Here is a 21,869-nt window from a genome sequence, read left to right on the forward strand (position 1 = left end):
TAGCAGCGTTCACCCCGCTTCGCTGCGGTCACCCCGGAACGCAATAAACTTTGTTACTTAGATAATTTTTACTTTTTCGCTTTCAAGTGATATGATAAAAACCATAGAAGATTGCAGTAAATCTTAACATTATATCGCCTGTCATTTATGTTAACCCGCCCCGCTTCGCTGCGGTCATCCCGGTGCTGGCATATTGTAAAAGTGTCTGTAAAAATAAGCAAATCAATTAAAAAATTTTAAACAGAAGATTCAAGCTATTTTCCGCTGTATATCGCCTGTCATTTATGTTAACCCGCCCCGCTTCGCTGCGGTCATCCCGGTGCTGGCATATTGTAAAAGTGTCTGTAAAAATAAGCAAATCAATTAAAAATTTTTAAACAGAAGATTCAAGCTATTTTCCGCTGTATATCGCCTGTCATTTATGTTAACCCGCCGAGTGACACGGTCATGCGGGTTGCATATAAATACGTTTATTTTTACCTATGATGAACTAATAACAAAGGATTTGTACGTTATGGACACTTGAATGGTCAATTATCTCAAGACACTGGTAATTAAAAATTAAAGTGATATGATAAAAACCATCTAGGGTCCAAATCCTAATAACCCCCCAAAAATGAAAGAAATTGGTTCAGCCGTATTAGCGTGATGAGCGGACAAAGAATTGTACGTTCTCTTTTATATATATAGATTTTAATTTTAAGGTGTTGACATATTCGTGCTATTTGTGTTGTATAATTTGTGCTATCCGTCATAAAGCTTATAACCAGAAACTAATATAAAACATATTCCTACAGAAAGTAGTAGTATATTGTTGAATCGTAGACATTTAAATTTAGATGTATGGTTTTAGGACTGTGTATTTGTTTCACGTAAAATGCACTTTAGAATTATTTAAGATTTAAAACTGCATTTTGTAGAATATCCACGAAGTAATTAATAAGTATGCCAATTTGCAAAATTCAGGTCAGCAGAACTTTAGGTATATTTTGGCACTATTTTAGAAGGGTTTTGTAGTTTGGTATTTGTTTTTATTTCAATTATGTTTATTTTCTTTTATCATAATATTTCTGTCATAGAGATACAAGTAACATAGGTTAATTTATATGGATACAAAAGATGTCTTCCAAAGATATTGCATACTTAATAGATGGATAATAATAAACATAAATTAGCAACTCGTACGTAACGAGCAGACTAATTAAACACAATTAAATTTAGAAAAGCTACACTGGGATGTTACAATATATTTGGCAATTTTAAGTCTCAGAATATTTCAAACAAACCAAGCAGTGTAGAACAACAGTGTAACATTTGGCTAACACAATCCTCTATGGATTTGCAAGCAACTGTATGTTTCACGTTAAGTAGAATAATTAGTCATTTTCCACTTCAATTGCAGCCTATGTTCATCGCGTCTCTTATAGGGATACCAAAGTTGATCCAATAATTTTAAGAACATTATCTTGACGGACATGTAGTGTGTGACAGGATAACACATGAATCTAATAAAACTTTTCGATACAGAGCATGAAACAAGCAACTCACTCAACCCCCTTTAATGTCTGATTCTTGGGTTAAATACATGAACAAAAACAAATGGAAATTATATTAAACTTTTTATTCCCACATTGCATTTATAAATACAACTGTATGTAGGATAAAAAAAAGATGGATCGGAATAATTCGTGCTGAACATAGTCAATGCGCCTTTGCACAAGTGGCTTTTGTGTTAACACCTTACTGCACCTGAAACGGAAAAATATAATTAAATTACTACAGAAAATTAATTGCTACTTCTTTATATGAAGAAATAATTCTACAATAATATTACCGTTAAAGTAAAAAAAATGTTCAAAGATGACACCTATACTGCCGTGCTAAGCAGGAGTACCGTATCTATACTAAACTTGAAATTGAAATAACGACCATCAAAATTTTTACTCTTGGCGCTTGAAGTCTCTTTAAAAAATTCATGTAACACTCTCTACTAAAAAATATATTGAAAATCTTCTGACTCATAAGATTTTCAATACATTTTTTAGTAGAGTGCTACATGACTTTTTAAAAGAGTTTTGCATACTTGAAGCATCAAGAGCAAAAACTTTGATGGCCGTTTTCTCAATTTCAGGTTTAGTGTAGATACGGCACTCTTGCTTAGCACGGCAGTATATCAATCGATACATATTATTGATATGCAAGCAAGACTGTACAGCTTCATGTATAGTGGTTTCGAGAAAACTGTGAAGAAACTAAATTCTTTATAAAGCTACAAAATGATGCTGTACGAGAACCATGCCACTTACTCAGGTGAAACCAGGGCCGGATTAAAGGGGAGGATTAGGGAGGCTGTAGCCCTGGGCATCCAGATGGACAGTGGCCTCTAATCAAAATCTAGTACCCCCTCTTGGCGTAGTCGCTAACGCTCTCGCCTTTGGTGCAAACGGTCCCGGGTTCGATTCCCAGTGGGGACACTCGGTTGAAAAATTGTAACAGCTTTTTCAGGCCATTCAAATGCCGGGATGGTATCTAACATAATGGTCTCAGGGCGCTTCCTTCCTTCCCTTTCATCGGATAGTGTGCTCGCCGAGGGACGCCATCCCTCATATACGTGACAGGCTAAATGGCCTTAGATGCCGAGATGAAACTTATACTGAAATATATCCTCATTAAGCTCTCTTCATTATTTATGACACCACCAAGACGACAGAGGTCAATGAAATGAAGCCTAAAATTATCATGAAGTCTTAAATTTTAATTTGTTTTAACTAGAATATTGTCCTAATATAAAACATATCAGGCACTACATCACATCGGAACAAAATGACATACTTGAGGGTTAATTCTCATGTGTAGTTTTCGAGATAATCGAAAAAATGAACATGTTGGCGCTAAAATGTAAGCCGTCCATTGCCAATAATCTTCGATAGTTTTCATTTTGCGGGAAAAAATTATTAGGATCACGGGTCTTATAACTTAACGTTAATACATCCGCCACTGTATGCGATAACCTTTGAACAAAAGGGAATTTTTAAATTCAGCTTTTTACAACAGAGAGCAAGACTGACTACCTCAGCCGAGTTCGTTAATGGAGGCAATTCCTTAACATCTTCATGGGGTAACGGTGACTTTAATGGGAGCTATCCATATCCCACTTTCTACTACTGAAACAAGAATGTATTATTCCAAAAAATACTAGAAGTCATATATCGCGCCGTCATGTAGCAACAAACATCCTTTTTACATCGTCACAACTACCAGACGAAATTCGAACTTCTAGCCGTGGTTCTCTTTACTGTATTTAGCAACGGTTATTTATTTATGTGCTGTATATGTTAACTAGCATATTTTATCTATTATTTGTCTTTTCCTAAGAGTGGCACATACACTCCTTTATACTCATACACTACTTGTAATATTCTGCATTAGCGGGTTATTTTTAAACAATAATAATAATAATATATACGCTATTTAACAAGTAAAATAACTAGATTTCACATGGCGTAATATTCCCTACATTATTCTACATTATCTCCTTCTAAGTAAGAGCAAGCTGACCTTCGTCTAATTGCGTAGCTGTTAGATGGTGTCTTATGATAGTTAATTGCATAGTGTTATTCATTTTCTGCAAAGGGTACACTATCATATAAAATTCAACATCAAGCTCTTAGGAAGTACAGTTTTAAAGTTAGGTCATGGAAACGAGAGAAATTTGATGCACTGAATTCGATAGCGGCAGGACAGATGTGCAAGATAAGCACATATGTCTTGGCGAAATACATCCAGCAGAGATGACAACGTGTGCCACATTAAAGGTCTGGTTCATCGACATCATGACTTCGTGATATTGCTGATTTAATTATGCCTGATTAATTCGAGTTTAACGTTTAGCACCGAAGTAGGACTTACTGCTTGAAGTGGTACAACTAACTGGATTTGTATCAGAGGCAAGCACTTCCACTGACAAGTCACTTTGTAGTGGCTATAGGGTTGATGCTAACTTGTCTATGTTAGCATAGATGCCCTAGTTCAAAGTTAAGATCAAATGTTTTAACAAGTATGTGGGCTATGTGGAAAAATAAATCTGCATCAAGGATATGTTGATTACAGATACAAACACAGCCATGAGAGTTCGTTATTTTATCTATTGAGCCACCTTCTAGTTAAGAAACTTCATACACTCTATAACTGAGTACATTAATTTTAGTCTACCGCTACTTCAAAATTCAAACCGAATTCCGAGAAAATTTATAAGTTAGTCACTCACGGAATCTCTTTTCAATAAATTTCCAAGACTAAACCCAACGAATTAATCTTAATACTATTTATTTATTTATTGAAATGCTTAAGATTACAACTAAGATCAAATTTAATCATTTCAATCATCAGAATTATAGTGAAAAAGTAAATTCACTTTTCAAGACCTCTAAGTACTCGAAAATTATTTCAAGTGGGGAAAGATGTTTTTGTTTGATGCATTTCAATTACCATAAACACAATCAGAAAAGAAGTTTAAGGACATAAATTAACGCATGTTGATAATGATTTGCACACATACTCTTATTTACTGCGTCGAAGACTACGAAGAAACACTAAATCATCATGTGTACAAACACCACAAAAAGATAAAACAATACAGAAAAAGACATTAGTCTTATACGACCTCTACCAAGTGTTCGTGAATCCTTAAGAATCCGGGAATATACTTAGAAAAGAACTGAAATAAGTGAAGCTTTGTTTTTCTATTTAGATTTCGTGGAGATTTTCAAATGATTTCTGTGATAGACACTCATAAAATAAACGGAGATTAGAGCCAACTGCTTAGATACAGTTTCTTACCATTGCTTTCAAAGCCTGGTCCAGATCATTTATCAAATCCTGAGTAGATTCCAGTCCAACAGAAAGTCTAATTAAGTTGTCTGAAATACCAAGCCTTTTCCTTTCTTCAGCGGATACTGAAGCGTGAGTCATCAGAGTGCTAAAATTAGAAACATGCATTACATTAGTTAACATCCATGCACAATATTAAATTAACAACTTTCTTTAAAAAATAAAGCTTTTAATCTTTTTAGTAGAATAACATTGTATTCAAGCTAAATTTGTCGGGTGATAAGATTCCATAAACAAAAGTACAACAAGATGCCTCATTCGAATTACAAAATGGAGCTATACGAGTTTATCTACCATACTTAACATTATATAATCCCAAAAATTATTCATAAATGAGTTTCCGTACAGTTGAGATCCAGTCGAGGAACGTCCACAGTAAGTTCATACAAAAACGCAATTAGTTTTTTTCCACTTTTTCAATTCTTCATGCTTAAAAAAATACACATTAAACTACTTACGGTAATTCTGCCAAGCTTGCATATCCTCCTAAACTTTCAGCAATAGCAAATATTTTGAGAGCTTTCAAAAATTTCTGAGATTCCTCCAATTTGCCTTTCAAATAAAACGATAACATTCCACTGTGACCAGAAGTTTGCTTTTTCGTCAATTCATGCTGTGGATGTGAAGGCAGGCCTACAAAAGAAAAGTAAAAATTTAAAGAACATATCGTAAATTGGTTTATTTTGTGAATGTTATTTTGAGTTTAAAGCAACACTATTTTAACTACTACTATTATATTTTCAGGTGAAGATGCAAGTAATGTCCCTCACCCCTATGTCACTCACTATTGTTATTAATAATTGTCGTTTATTAATACGGATTGATAGTTTGAGTCCCATAATCGGTAATTGTTTCACAAATTCAATCAGGATTGTTTCATTGTGTGTAATTGTTCAGCATTCCTTGTTTCAGGAGGCCTAGGTCAGTTAAATAATGTTCGTTATGTTTAAACATTGTTTGTAATGCTATAATATTACTTTATGTTTCAACTTGTGTTAATAATTAATGTTATAAGTAGAAATTATATTCGCGAGTCGTATCCTCTGAGAAAAGTTTTCCATGGATTCTTCATTCAATAATTTCTTGCTGCACACTAGTTAAACATAATCTCTATAGTACATGACTGTGCTAAATAATACATAGAATTAATAAAATCCCTCTTTTTTCTTTTGAGAGGAAAGGCCATGAAGTCCTAAGGGTTGTGTGTGGTAGTAAAAGCTCAACACCAGTTATTTCCAACTGAAAGCTCTGTGACGTCACAGTTTGAGGAGAAGAAGAGCCAGGTAACCTGACGTTGATAAGACAGTAGTGACAGGCAAACAAAGACATCGATAGCACATTATCGAGGTTTTGCAATCGTATTACTCGTGGATCCATAACTGTGAGTTTACTGCCAACATTTGCTCTTCTACGTCATATCCCTACCCTTTCTTTCCTTACTGAATTTCTCTCTACTCTTTAACAGATTGTAAAGCCGCGCTTCTATGTCACACAATAACAAGTTTTAAATTACTGCATATTCTGGACTTAGGCACTAATGCAGTTACCACCATGTTCCAGCCCCTTTACTAGCCCAGGCTACCCAAGTACCCATTTTGAAGAGGCTTGGTGAATCTCAGAGCCGCAATTGGAACGTGGATAGAGAAAAGGAAAATTTCCTGACCTTACCTATCAGCAAGTTAGCAGATAGACACGTTAACTACTACACTGCAGAGCTATTGTTTCACTATTGTTAATCCAATGAAAATTAATTAGCTAATATTTAAAAAAATAAAATGACATTATTGCGACTAAACTTGTAACAATTATAATATATCTAACTTGGTAAACTCTTTCGTAATTGCCCCATGTCTTGAACTTTCTTCACCAACTGCTACATTTCAAGATCATTTGTTCTGTTGCTATAGAGATAGAACTATTATCGCATAATGTGACAATATTTACAATATACTTCTCAGTAATTGCTTGCTTGCTTGCTACCTACCTACCTAAATAAATACATAAATAAATAAAAAAATAAACTCGTTTTGAAACTAAACGGATATTGATAAGAGACCTTAAGTTTTGGACGAATAAAATTACATCTGTCTTAGCCAACACATTTTATTGTTATGAAAACTGATTCGAAGACTTACTAACTTGGAAAATTGCTTTTACTTTTCGCTGGATATATACCTAAAGATGAATTTTAGACAATGTTGCAATAATATATGAGATTTTTTTGTTATACATTAATGTGGTATCACACCTTTCAACTTCATCTGCTAAAAGCTTGAACTGCTATCATATACTGTTAATAATACAGTAAGAAATACATCGCAATAGATAATTTAGCTATTGCGTACACAAGAACTTTAAATAAAACTCAAAGAAATGCAATCCACCATGACAATTGTACCTTAATTTTTTTTTCTTTCCGTTTAGAACATTGCCTTCTACTTCCTAGAGCAATTACGAGAAATATTTTAACCGTGTTCTTTTATTTTTGTAATATTATAAAACATGCAAATATGGGTTGCGGGACTTGCGTAAAGTCTCGGTCTGCCAACTCTTCCGTATTGGCAAAATTTTTCAACTTTCTTCCGTCTCCAAATTTGATTTAATCTGGCAACTCCAGTATATTTTTAAAAGAATATAGCAGCGAAATGGTGATTTCATTAATGAAAATCCAGATAAAATCTCAATTCTTGAAGCCTGTCTTGATTTTTCGTACAGATGTAGTCTTCTTTTAGAAACCTCAAAATACTTGAATATTTTATGCATCTCCAAACACATTTCAATCGTTTTTGTGTAAGAAAATGTTTTAAAATAAGCATTTTTTACTAATTCATACTAGCCGTAAGGTCGTAACAGTCTTCTTTTACTTCTGGTGCGTGGGGCCCAGGTTCGATCCAAGCTCCCGGCAAGTGAGCTTTGAGGTGGACAAACAGTGTGTGCACGATTTTCCCGCGGTTTTCCATTTCCTCCCACTCATCATTCCACTTATCATTAGCTTTCCCCTTATCCTCGGAGCATAATCGTGGGATATTAAACTGAAAGAAAGAAAGAAAAGGCCTTCCTTTATTTTTACAAAAACGTTGGCAACTCTAGTAGTCTTAAGTTTGTTATAAAAAGTATACCTGGATGCATGACTTTTTCCACCAACGGATGACTTTCAAGAAACTTTGCAACAGCCAATCCATTTCTCTGATGCTCTTCCATGCGAACATGGAGGGTTTTCAAACTACGATTCACCAAATAGCAATCAAACGGTGATGGAACAGGACCAATTGCTGTAAGAAATTAAGATAGCATTATAACTAAATGGAGAAAATGAATGACTTTTACAGACACTATTATTGCGGGAAAATGCGTAAGGGCGGGAAATTACCAGTTCCTCCAATTACTACTATCCCTGCAGTTACGTCACTAGGGGAACATTTAGGGATGGCCAGCACAAATAGAACCAACACATTAATAACATCATTATCATTGGCTTTAGAGACCAGAACAGATTTTATTCTATGACGTGTGTATAAAGGATATATCTACCTAAGTAGAAAAACTTGATTTTTGCCAGCAGAGTTGGCCTAACTGTTTTTCGCTTGTGAGTTTCTTGCAAACAGGATTGAAAGTAACATGCAGATCGCGGAAGTATACAGAGGACAATGATTTCCTCTAAGATGTCAGAAGAGCATGTGTCAGAGTAAATATTTATTAATTGATCTGTGGAAGATAATATCTATACAATGAAATCATAATTACCCAGTTTTTGTATAATTAATCTCCCTAGTATTCTTTTACTCTAGCTCTCTAACATCCGAATTCCTACATACTCTTTTGAATCACAGGGGAATCAAATTACCCAGTTTGTCTCAATTCTATTAATTAGCAGTTCCAGATGACTATGTTAGGTAAATGGAAAAGTATCTGCCTTTCGGAAGAACACCAAGACAACGCATGACAGAAATACTCGTAGCTTCCCTGCTTGGAAATGTGTTAAAAATATGCTCAAGAAAAGGTGAATACGCTCAACGAAACTCTAAACAAACATTTATGCCAGAACTCTAGTACCTTTACGTTCTACGTCTACCCATGGTCCAAATCCTTTGGTGAATAACCGCTGTTAAAGTAACACAAAATGGAATTAAGTTAAAGTACGGGTCGATTTGTATACACTTCATGCTGCACCATGCACTTAAGACTTCTCTGAATGCTCTTTTCATATTTTCTTTTAAATTATTCATCTGAACCTCTCAATGTCTGCAATGCCTTGCATAGCTGAAATGTTGATTACAAATAAAGATACAATAATTGTAATAAACTTCGTGAAGCTATAACTCAAAGGGGAACATAACCAGAAAGTGCACATTCAACTCGACAACGCATTATTGCGTAATTACTTTTCACGCTTCAGACTACCATTCATTACTCTTTAATTCAAGTATTAGTTGGGGAATATTACCATGATATTCGAAAATTCTTGCCCTAAGCGGGAATCTAACATTGAACAACATGCACTAACCTTCGACTAGAAAGTTATAATTGTTTCATATGTAGTTTTGAATTAACCGCTTTAAAGATTGTTATTTAGTGCATAATCTGAACACTGTTGCCACTGATTATAGGATCTACGGAACACCAGGTACTGCTATATTATTTTATGTCGTTAACAAAAATTGTAGTATAGACCAGTTTCGTACCTTAATTGTTTACAATAAGTCAAAGGTTCCACAAATACACAAGAATTAGCATTCCTCTATCTAGTAGCGACAGCGTACTGACTATTAAGAGTTTACGTAGTCATGTGGGTAGCCCCGTGTAGTTCGCAACGTTACTGCTAAGACAATAAACACGGACTTTTATCTGTCTCGATGAATTTGTTAAGTACAGTAAGAGATAATAATAAGTATTTTCCACTGGGTTCAGACCTTCTACACCATATTATTTTGAACTCAGATAGATACCAAGGAGGACTCCATCTGATTTAGAAATACCGAGATGGCACCAAAAAGACTGGGCGAAGTCGTGAGTATGACTTTGGTTTGTTAATTATATACTGCTGTAGTAGACCACTGAAATAAAATTATAAAATGTTTGTGTGCTAATTCTTATGCATTTCTTTATATACTTACAACTTATAACCCAATATTCACTAGGTTAGTAGCTTCAAAATACACAGATATTAACGTTCGACTCAATACAATCTTAGAACAGTCAAAAATGCATTTCGCTTATTTCTCAGTTTCATTTTCTATTAAACGATTTTAACATACATTGACTTGTTTAAAACAGATCAAAAGTTTTGATAAATCCCTAAATAAAACCTTAAATTATTGAACTCCGTGCGGCAATAGCCTTGAATATCCATCTCAACTACTTCTCATTATCTGATATATAGGACATCAAATTAGTAAGTGCCGAACATACGAGCTGAGATGGATATTCAAAGCTATTGCCGCTCAACAAAGTCTTTGTCATAGGATGATGAGATTACGTGATAGTGAGCATCGACTCTTATCTGTGCATCCTTAGAACTGTTTCTTTATGTTGTTTGCTTTGTGAAACAGAGATATGCCAAAGCCTTTTGGGAATAAAAGTGGTGCGCTGTATTCCTGAGCCTGAGCACCTGGTTTGAATATCAAGAACTGTTATAGTTTATTTTTCATGCAAATGTTCAAGATTTTATAGCCTTCAAAATGGTTACTCTTTAGTTACTGGTGCATTGTACCAGAAGCTAATTGGTTTCTTAAACACGAAGACACGCACGCAATAACGTCGAAAAATAATGCGACCTTGGGAAGTCAGAGTCGTATTACGGCACTTAACGTCACATAGTATTCACGGGAGTCTGCAAAATGTTGTAGTAGCAGAAGACACTTCTTGAAATATGCTGCCAATGTACCTTAGTATACACTGACATACATACCTAGCACAACCAAAAATTTTGTCCCAAATGTCCCTATATAGTTAAGCCAAATAATTCTAAATGTTGCAGTTAATATTTTGTTTAAACGCACTAATGTTCAACTTCTCTTTGCAGGTATATCCAAACGAAGCAACAATAATTATCGGCTCACAGAAAGTTGGCCGCGATGGACCAGCGATATTAAGAATTCTGAAAAAGCTTGGACTTACATATATCTGTAGAATTATATATATATATACAAGAACGTTGCAAGATCCAGTGAGATTAGCGCAACTAACGATAGGCAACAATCTGGCAGACCAGGCACTGTGCGGATTCTGCATACTACAAAAGCTGTGAAGGCCAAATTCCCTCTAATTCCTAAGTGAAACCAAACGATCATAGCCAGAATAAAAATATATCAAACAGTGTTGTATCTTATTCACGATGATTTTCGAATGCGTACGTATCACCGTAGAACAGGACAGCGAATTTCAACTTTGAGGCTCACAAGAGGAAAATAACAATTATAATCAAAGGTCGGTACGCTACAAACCGTCATCGTTAGATTCCGTTTGCAGATGAAAATGTATTCCCAAAACAGGAATCTTACAATCGCCAAATGATCGGATTTGTGAGCAAAACTCTAAAGAAGGTGCTCAGATGACTCAAAGATAATGTGGCGGAAAGTAAGTTACGATGGGTTAAATGTCCAGTTTTCTGAACAAAGAATAAAATTTCGGCAAAAGTGTATCAAGCAAATATGTTATACGGTAAACCCTTTTATAAGGGTCTCTTTGAAATATACATTGGGCTTTCCAACAAAAAACTGTCGGCAGTCGTCTTAATCGTGACGGGGACAAATAGTCTCGATACTGACGCCCCCACTAAACCTCAATCAATCAATCCAACAAAACTGCTCCCGCGCACAGGGCCAACACTACACAAGAGTAGCTAGCAAACAATATCTCCGAGTTTAACTGTGCGGGTTGCCAGCTGGGAATCCAGATTTTTATCCGCTAGATTACAGCTTGTGGAATGAGTTGGAGGGGGATGGCCTGTATTACTTGTCGCCCCAATGTGCAATCTCTATAATGATCATTTGTCCAAGCTGTGAAGTGACTCAAATTTCAAAAGGTATGTCGCTCGTAGACGTGTGTTCTGACAGTTTGAGACAATTAATGTTTCTCAAGTTGATATAGTTTGGTGAATAAACATGATACATTTTATTTCTTTAACCATATAATTTATGCTGATACAAGTCTATATTTGATACACGGAATTTATGGGAGTACTACGTATACCAGGAAATACTGTTTTGTCTTTGTTAAAATGAATGGACATTTTAAAGCTCTTTACTACACGGAGTAAATTACGGATTTGTTTTAATGCTTATTTTAATTTCAAAAATTAGTTTATGCCGCATATAGATTATAAATTATACAAAACGCATAAAACCGTACAATCAGCCCAAGTTATAATCCCATTTTATTTATAAATACAAGGGACGCTCAGAAAAATTTGAACAATGGACAATTCTTTTTTAATAGTAGCATTAGGACCATGAAATTTTGTATGCATGTACTTGTGTCCTTTATGTATATTCGCATGTTAGTCAATCCATCCTCCATACGTTAATGAGTTCTTGGTAATTGGTAAACTGTCTACCACAAAGGAAGGAAGGAAGGAAGGTACATAATTAACACAAAAAAATCGAACGGGGTCAGGTCCCGATTATAGGGGAGTTGAAGGACTACTTCCTATCCCATACTTCTGATTTTCTTCTTTGTGTGATTGGCAGAGTGGGTAATGGGTTTGTTTTCTGTTTTATTGTGGGCAGATGTGTTACCCAACGGGCACAGTTTCTTCTGTAACCTAAAGACTGTATCACTGTTAGAACATTACTCGCAGATAACCCAGTCTCTTCAGCAAGCTGTCGTGTGGTTACACATATGTCAATCTTGAGTTGATCAATGTGGTCTTTGTCAACGTCGTTCACCGTAACTGATGGTTTGCTGGACCATGGTTGGTCCAACAGACTGAAATCACCACTGTCGAACCTTAGTACACATCGCTGGACATGTCGCGGTTCAATGTCTCATTCCCAAACATCGGAAGCAATTTGCGTCGAATCGATGTGACTAAGTAATCGCCGGTCTTGTATAGGAATTCAATGAGCGACCGTTGGCAAGTGCGAGTCTACTTCCTTCTCCATTGTGAGCATATCTCACAATAGGGGAAGACAATTATACAACTTTAATTCAAAGGACAAATACATACAGAAAAAATTAATGGTTCTAGTGCTAATCACTAAATAGTTATGACCCACTGTGAAAAACTTTTTGAGTGCCCTTTGTAAATGCATTAAAGAAAAATTATCATCAGTAAGCTATTTAATTCTATTAGCTTATGCACATAGTGTGCGTGCCAAGTTAAAATCTTAAACAGAATCTAAAGAAACAAATACAATACCATTTTGGAGAAAACGCAATCTGTTATGAAGATCTTCGTTATTGGTAATCGCTGCTCCCATGATTACATCTGAATGTCCATTCATGTACTTTGTAAGTGAATAAACCACCATATCTACTCCTAATGACAATGGTCGCTGTGGATAAATAACTTTGATTAGTACAGATATTTTGGTTTCAAGGTCATAAATACAATACATACTATAATCACATACTTTTAGAGAGATCCGATGTTACCCTACGCCTTATAATTTAACTGTTAACAATTTTCCCCACAGAAAATAAAATAATAATGGAGGAAACTACAGAAACCCGAGAAAACTGAGAGCATGATGTTGCCCATCAGGATGTGATAACAAGAGTTGAGAAACAAGAGGTCCTTCAGAATTCCCAGAATCTCACAAATATTGACTTGCAAAAGCCAGAAAATCTATCAGACAGAAATGTTGACTTAGGTTTTGCTACGAGAGTAGGTCTACAAGTTATAGGTCAACTAAACGAAAGAGAGATACTTGCATTCAAATTACACTATCGTAAGACAATGATTAGTTCGTGCAGAAAATTGCTTTCAAAATCCCCTTCGGTTTATAAGCTTACAAAGGGAATTTCTTGCTTTGAAACAAGTATCTAGGCCACCTGTTGAAACAATTGAATGACTCTTACATTGAATGTGTTCATGGATAATAAGTGGATCTCAGGGAGTGCAGCTGATGAAATACTGCGAGAATTTAATTCTAACTGTAATATAGAAAGCATTCAGTGACATGCTTTTGAATCTTGCTCCACAAAGTGAAAGGTTAGGTTACTTCTGGCCTCGCAATGTTCTTTCCGGAGCCCCATTTACCACAGAGAGTGTGGGATCATTTATCAAAATATTACTCTTTTTATTTTATGTGAATGCATCTCTGCAACGTGGATTCTCAGTTAATAAAGAAATACTCGTTGGAAATATGCAAGAAGAATCTTCCATAGAACAGAGACAAATGTATGATTATGTAGCTGTCATGGGAAGCAATGACAAGGTTGTAGTAACAAAGGATATGATCCATGCTGCAGTCAACGCTCCTGTTGTGTACACCGAGAAACTGAAAGAAAAAGTCAGGCAAAAGCAGTAAGTGATGCAGAGAAATTAAAGAAGGGGACAATATCCCTACAGCTGAAGAATTTAAAAGAGTGAACAGAAAGATTATGGAGGAGGCACGACAGTTGAGGAAAAAATTGCTGCAACTGAGGAAAAAATTGTGACAGTTAGATAGGTGGTAACTATAGATACATGTAAGTTATTAACTATACAGTTATATTTTGTATGTAGAAGAATTTAAATATATTTTCAACTGGAAAGAAGAGGACTGCAGTAGTTTTCCAGTGTTTAAAAGTTGTGCTGACTTCGTAGATATTATTAACAGAATATAGTTACTGGCAATACCAATAGATACTTTACACAAAAGAAAGGAAGAAAGCTGTAGAACCCATAACCAGGATCATGTTAAGAATCATCACTTAGAAACGTGAAACAAAGTACGTACCTATGTAATTCATATTTATGACATGTACAAAACAGTGTTCAGCTGATAAAAAGGCAAAGATACATGAGTAAAGAGAGTTTAATATTTTCAGTTTAGAATAGTTTATCATTTTACATGTAATTACAATCCTTGTAGGATCCCCGTTCTTAGTGTATGCATTAACATTTCATCTTTTAATCATTGAATTTAATCTTGTATATAAAAATACCTTTGCGTTTGAAATTGCTCATCAGAGAAAACCGAGAAATGTCGGGGGATTTCAGAATTGAGTTTGAGTAGGCATTCTGTATCATCCTTGGATCACTTGGTAGAGTGCGCAAACTAAGGATATGGCGTTCTGAAAGGTATAATCACTGGTAATCAATCCTAGTTGTTCCTCTACATTTCCTAAACAAAGCAGTTCAGTATAGTACGGAAAAATTTTCGATGACAAGAAGTTGGAATCATCCAGCCTACTTAAAAGGACCTGCTGACAATATTTTGACACAATCAAGACGTTCCTCTGGTGCAATTGTCTTTCTCAAATCATTGTGACTATAAACGTATACACTAATACATTTACAACGTTGTACAGCGTCCTTCGTGGAAAAAAGTACCAACAGTCATACTTCAAGTATCAGACTCCTTTACATCAACGCTTACTCTCATGTTGCTAAATAAGTTCGAGCCAAAATTGCTCGATTTCACTAGATTCTCTAGCACCTATCACACATTTCGGATCTGGATCCTTCAGAATTTCATCTCCTTAGTCTCACGAACGAGCCGTAAAGTGATATACTAATTGATTTACCTCAAGACTTTAATCGTCCACGGCTCTCTCCTCTGGTCTAGTGGCTAGTGCATGTGATCCCGGCTTTGATTCCCAATGGGAGGACACAAAAAATAATGGATATAGTATACAACAGGTCCTCATCATTTCCCGAGGACTCACGAAGTTCAGTTTTTTACGAATTATTCATTGAGGATCTAGGAACTTGAAAATGGGGTAACAAAGCGACTTTCATTTACTTATCGATTGAAACTTGTACATGACATACCACCATTTCTATACGTGGTGCAAGAGTTTGAACTATCCTCGAGTACGGTGCGCTTTATGTGCGCCTCTGTAGTGCCCTTGTACTTTATATTTCACTATGTGTGTGTGTGTGTGGGGGGGGGGGGCTTGAACGCATATTGCATGTCTTGTGCTCGTGGATAGTTCTTACTGTTGCATTACGTACAAACGTGATGGTATTTCATGTAGAAGTTGTAATAGCACACATAAGAAACGCAGATCACGGTGTACTCATACTGCATATTCCAGTGTGAGTACAACATGATCTGGGTTTCTTATGTGTTCTATTACCACTTGTACATGACATACCACCATTTCTGTACTGGTGCAAGAGTAAGAACTATCCTCGAGTACGGAACACGATGAGGAGCTGTTGTATACTATTACCAAAATAATTTTACTATCATTCACTTTCATCAATTATCTACCTCTGAAAAGGCATAACCGTGAGATGTTAAATTCATTCTCTCTCTCTCTCTCTCTCTCTCTCTCTGAGAAACACGAATTGACGAAAGGCGTAGGAACGGAAAATAAAAGGTTTGACGTAACGCTATGGTTAAATCCCAAAGTACTGCCATTCTTTGATTTTTCTATGAAAATAAGAATGTAAAGTTCAATTGTCGATTGCTTTCAATTCATAAGTGCATGTGAATTCATAAGTATACATTTTTTCAGGATAAATAGAGGTGCTATATGGAAAGATACTTGTAACAAACCACTGGTTTTGCAGCCAATGATAAGCCGTTGAATTGGTAATTGCGTCAATATATTGTAGTGATCTTATAGTAGTGCTCGTATCCGCATAAGCGTACTCTGAAAATCGGTACAAATTTTTCGAGGAACGCTTTTATTTAAGTAAATACGGTAATTGCATTGTGAATATGTTTTGGTGTGTCTATCTGTACAACTTTTGACAGGAAGAAAATATAAGCGCTGCTTTTCGATCTCGTCTGGTACTACAAACTCTGAATTAATCTTAGCTGGGCACGATTATATGTAATTTGCGTGCCACAATTTCGCTTGAGTTAGCTCCCTTTCATATTTACTATCCTCTATCAGGTAGGTAATATATAACACTCATAAGTTCCCCAAGTTTTGAAAACAGTTTCATATACTGTGGTTTAACACAGTTCTAACTTATTACCAACAGTACACTTGTAATATTGATCAAATTTCTCCTACACAGTTTTTTAATTTTTTTTTATGTGCATGCTAAATTATCATAAAACATACGCAAAATAACTCTTTGCGGAAAACGTAACACTAGCAGCAATTACATACCTGAAAGTATGAACTGAGGAACGTATTATCAACTACAACGATAATATCTCCTTTACTGTGAGCCATTTCAGTTACTTTTTTAATATCTACAACTCTCATAAGTGGGTTGCTTGGTGTTTCCAACCACAACATCTGCAATAATAAAAGCCAGTTTTTACTTCATGCTTCAATATATATAAAGCAGGTTTGTGTTCTATTTGTTATTATGACAACCAAATTCTTCTTAACAATAAGGTTCCAAATAATTCACATAATAAAGTGCCACAGCGACTGATTAACATTATGAAGTGATTAAAGAACTTAAGTTTTCATATTTAATTTCTGTTGCAGCTTCACAAAGTTTAACAAAAATATATACCTTTTATATTAATTATGAAATTGCACATTTAAGTAATTACTGTAATATTATGCATATTTATTTTTGAATCGTAGTTTCTTAATATTTAAATTATTGAGTATATAGAAAAAGGGAAGATATTATGCTGATGAAGTCAAATGTTGGTGAAGCTGTTATACATTAATATTTTAATTAAAATCTTTATTCTTTGCTTAGTGATTGTGTTTTCCTAGGTTTACATGATGTTGAAAATAATTCTTGGTCTGCAGCTATAAATAGTCTTTATTTTATGCGTAGCTCACCATGGATTGTTTATCATTCACGACCACGAGTTCTTCTTATACAAACTAGGATTTCTGTTATGATGATTACTTTTCTGGCATTATTTCAGCAACCAATTTTATTACCATTATCTACCAAACATTAATTAATTTTTTTTTTTTTTAAATTTAATATACGGTATTCACTTTAGTCCTCTTCTAAAAAACATTAGTATCAAATTCATTGTTTGATTATCAATAGTTATTGGTTATAAAATCTTAACAAATATGTGCTACAAATAAATGATTTACAAATATTGCTTCATTCTGGCACACATACTAAATTGCTAACAATCTCTGATTTACATTGAAGAACTTAATCGTCAAATGATTATTAAATTAAGCAAAGTACATCAATGTATCCATATCAATGCACTAGTTCATTTTCCAATACAATATTTGCTCTTTTATATACAGATAATGATCAATTTTAATGGAAACTGATGAAGTGCAATTTATCAAAATAATGCGGCGTTGGACCACCACCTTTCATACTCAGAAAAGCTCCGATAAGACATGGAATGGAGTCATAGAAGTAATGAATGGCAGTAAATCGAACATATCATGAACCATTCCGCGTGCAGTGCATCATTCAGTTCCATGAGAGAATGGAGGCGAAAATCTGTGACGGTTTCGTGTCTCCAAAACGGACCACAGATATTCAATTGTATTCAGTTCCGAGGATTGGGCAAGTCAGGGAAGGTGTTTAACTTCATACCCATGTTCTTCAATCCACTCCGCAACAACTCCAACTGTATGAATGAGCATATTATCATCCTGGAATATGGTATCACTGCCAGAAAACAACATCTGGACCATAGGGTGCACATGGTCCTCTAAAATGGCGACATAATCACAGGCAATGATGCGACTGATGCGTGTCAGTATAAGATCCGCTGAGAACCAGGATATTGCAGCCCACAGGATCACAGAGCTGCCACTGTGTTTCATGGTTGGGCGGAGACACTGCAGATTATACACTTCTTTGGGCACCCGCCACACACAAACACGGCTCGTGGTTTGAAATAAGGTGCAAGTTGATTCATCCGAGCATATCACACGTTTTCAGTCATCAGCGACCCATGTTGTACGTTCGCGGTAGCATTGGCGTCGTGCTAAAACATTATTGTCCCTTGTCAGCGGTTTCGTCCGTGTAACCTGACCACATATGTACATGTCTGTAACAGGCAGCGGGCTGTGATTGTCGACACAGTCTGTGGGAAATACTACTAGAATTCCTCAGTCACTTGCACCGGAGTCGCACGACGGTTCTAACTGACAATTCCAATTTGCTCTAATGCTCGGAACCTGTCACTAAGGGATTTCTTCCGACCAATGTTATTTTTCGCCGATGTGGTTTTAATGTGAGTTTTGTAGATCATTATTATCTTGGAAACTTTACCTCATGACAACCCAACACACTTGCCACTTTCGTCACGCTTGCACCATGTAATCGAGCGCCAACAATTTGCCCACTTTAAAACACAGACACATCGTACATTTTACACTACCAGTGTCCACTCAGTTCACTGCACACTGCCGTTCTACTGATCCTCACGTAGTATATAGTTTACCCTCACATACCACTACCAACATCCCGCCGCTGCAGTCGCCGCCCTGACCTGCAATCGTCACCAACCCACAAATCTGACTTGTTTCCATTGAAGTGACACGTATATATGTGATCAAAAGTATCCGGACACCTGGCTGAAAATGACTTACAAGTTCGTGGCGCCCTCCATCGGTACTGTTGGAATTCAATATGGTGTTGGCCCACCCTTAGCCTTGATGACAGCTTCCACTCTCGCAGGCATACTTTCAATCAGGTGCTGGAAGGTTTCTTGGGGAATGGCAGCCCATTCTTCACGGAGTGCTGAATTGAGAGAGGTATCGATGTACGTCGGCGAGGCCTGGCACAAAGTCGGCGTTCCAAAACATCCCAAAGGTGTTCTATAGGATTCAAGTCAGGACTCTGTGTAGGCCAGTCCATTATAGGGATGTTATGGTCATGTAACCACTCCGCCACAGGCCGTGCAGTATGAACAGGTGCTCGATCGTGTTGAAAGATGCAATCGACATCCCCGAATTGCTCTTCAACAGTGGGAACCAAGAAGGTGCTTAAAACATCAATGTAGGCCTGCGCTGTGAGAGTGCCACGCAAAACAACAAGGGTGCAAGCCCCCTCCAAGAAAAACACGACTACACCATAACACCACCACCTCCGAATTTTACTGTTGGCACTACACACGCTGACAGATGACGTTCACCGGGCATTCACCATACCCACACCCTGCCATCAGATCGCCACATTGTGTACCGTGATTCGTCACTCTACACGTTTTTCCATTGTTCAATCGTCCAATGTTTACGCTTCTCTAACACCAAGCGAGGCGTCGTTTTGCATTTACCTGCGTGATGTGTGGCTTATGAGCAGTCGCTCTACCATGAAATCCAAGTTTTCTCACCTCACGCCTAACTGTCATAGTACTTGGAGTGGATCTTGATGTAGTTTGGAATTCCTGTGTGATGGTCTGAATACATGTCTGCATATTATACTTTACGACCCTCTTCAACTGTCGGCGGTCGCTGTCAGTCAACAGACGAGGTCGACATGCACGCTTAGTCCGTGAGTTCCGCGGAGCGCCCCATTCTGCTTTCTCACGATGTCTAATGACTACTGAGGTCGCTAATAATGAGTACCTAGTAGTAGGTGGCAGCACAATGCACCTAATATGAAAAACGTATATTTTTGGGGGTGTCTGGATACTTTTGATCACATTATATATACTCTAACACTAATACTCTAACACTCACTTATAATGTGGAATCCTAGTATGATTTTGGCAACCAATCCCGAAAGAAATATCGTAGATTGCTTTTATATTGATATTTCTAAGCTATGAGTTAGTTTTAGTAGTAATCATAAAAATGTCAACAGCTTATTGTTGATGTTAGTGTTTTGTGTTTAAAAGGGGCTCAGTTGAATAAAATGTAAAAAATATTTGTGAAGCCGAAGGTCTTCATTATTGTCTAGCCGTCGAAGGCAACACGACTGGTTGCCGAAATCCCACTGGAAACCTAATTCTTTTAGGATTCCCAGGGAAAGGAGTATTAAAGTGTTATAACTAACATTATAGAGGAGTGTTAGTTAATCTTAACAAAATCTGCAGATGGTATCAGTACTAAAGTATTTAACTACTGATTTACTTAAAATTTCTGAACTGACAATCATAAAAGCAAGTTTGTAATACATTTTGCTTTACAGTATGTACAATATGCCATCTCCATCACGAGGATAAGAGGATGAAATATTAATTTTTAAATCTAGGCTTATTTAATATAATACGTATAATAGCAATAATAATTAATTTTTCACGCTAACGGTTGTCACAATGTAATGCAAACATAACTGTCTTTAGTTTGTGAATAGAGCAACTTAAGCCACATAATTTTTGTAAAAATATCCAAATCCATTTTCAATATACTGGGCTTACTCATGACAATCATAATTTAGTTCTTCACTAATAAGTAATAAAGCACATAGATCCTATAGGTAATTACTTTATTTTTAATGAGTGATTATATAATTAAGTCTAATCAGCTGTTTCTTTAAGAGGTCCCACTATCAAGTCTTCAGAACTTGGCAATTTTTACTACGAACCTCACGACATGACATATATGCATATATATTACCTTCGTGTTGTTTTGAATCGCCTTTTCAATCTCTTCTACGCTAGTAGCATCCACAAACGTCGTTTTAATGTTCATTCTTGAAGCGACTTTGTTAAAATATCTATTTGTCCCGCCATACACATCATCACAACATACTACATGGTCACCAGCATTAAGAAGATGTGTAACAGCTGTCAAGCAACTTAATCCAGACGCAAATGTTACGGCTACATACAAAGACAAGCAAGTAGGATTGTTAGTACGAACAAGGAATGTTAAGTAATATGTTTATTGTATCATCCGTTTTCTGAAACGTGCAGTGTAATGAAGGATTTGTTTTAAGACCGTTGACATGGAACATATACATAGATTATTCACATTGAAGATTTAGTTTAATTTACAGAAATGCATTTAGGAAACTGATTTTGAAA

General features: G+C 36.1%; 1 protein-coding gene across 2 annotated transcripts in view; it reads right to left on the minus strand.

The window, feature by feature from the left end:
- Positions 1 to 1,606: 1,606 nt before the first annotated feature.
- LOC145673307 (cystathionine gamma-lyase-like) overlaps positions 1,607 to 21,869 on the minus strand; it is a 183,845-nt gene continuing 163,582 nt past the window's right edge. For both annotated transcript variants that reach the window (XM_081742899.1, XM_081742900.1), the window contains 7 exons: positions 21,460 to 21,665; positions 17,110 to 17,241; positions 13,250 to 13,385; positions 8,010 to 8,162; positions 5,349 to 5,523; positions 4,840 to 4,978; positions 1,607 to 1,749 (listed from right to left, as the gene is read on the minus strand). In XM_081742899.1, the coding sequence (XP_081599025.1) occupies positions 1,741 to 1,749; positions 4,840 to 4,978; positions 5,349 to 5,523; positions 8,010 to 8,162; positions 13,250 to 13,385; positions 17,110 to 17,241; positions 21,460 to 21,665 (950 nt within the window). In that variant the 3' untranslated portion in view covers positions 1,607 to 1,740. The remainder of the gene's footprint in view (positions 1,750 to 4,839; positions 4,979 to 5,348; positions 5,524 to 8,009; positions 8,163 to 13,249; positions 13,386 to 17,109; positions 17,242 to 21,459; positions 21,666 to 21,869) is intronic.

The sequence above is a fragment of the Thermobia domestica genome, chromosome 16, assembly GCF_964235325.1.
Source record: "Thermobia domestica chromosome 16, izTheDome1.hap1.1, whole genome shotgun sequence".
In the NCBI taxonomy this organism is placed as follows: Eukaryota; Metazoa; Arthropoda; class Insecta; order Zygentoma; family Lepismatidae; genus Thermobia; species Thermobia domestica.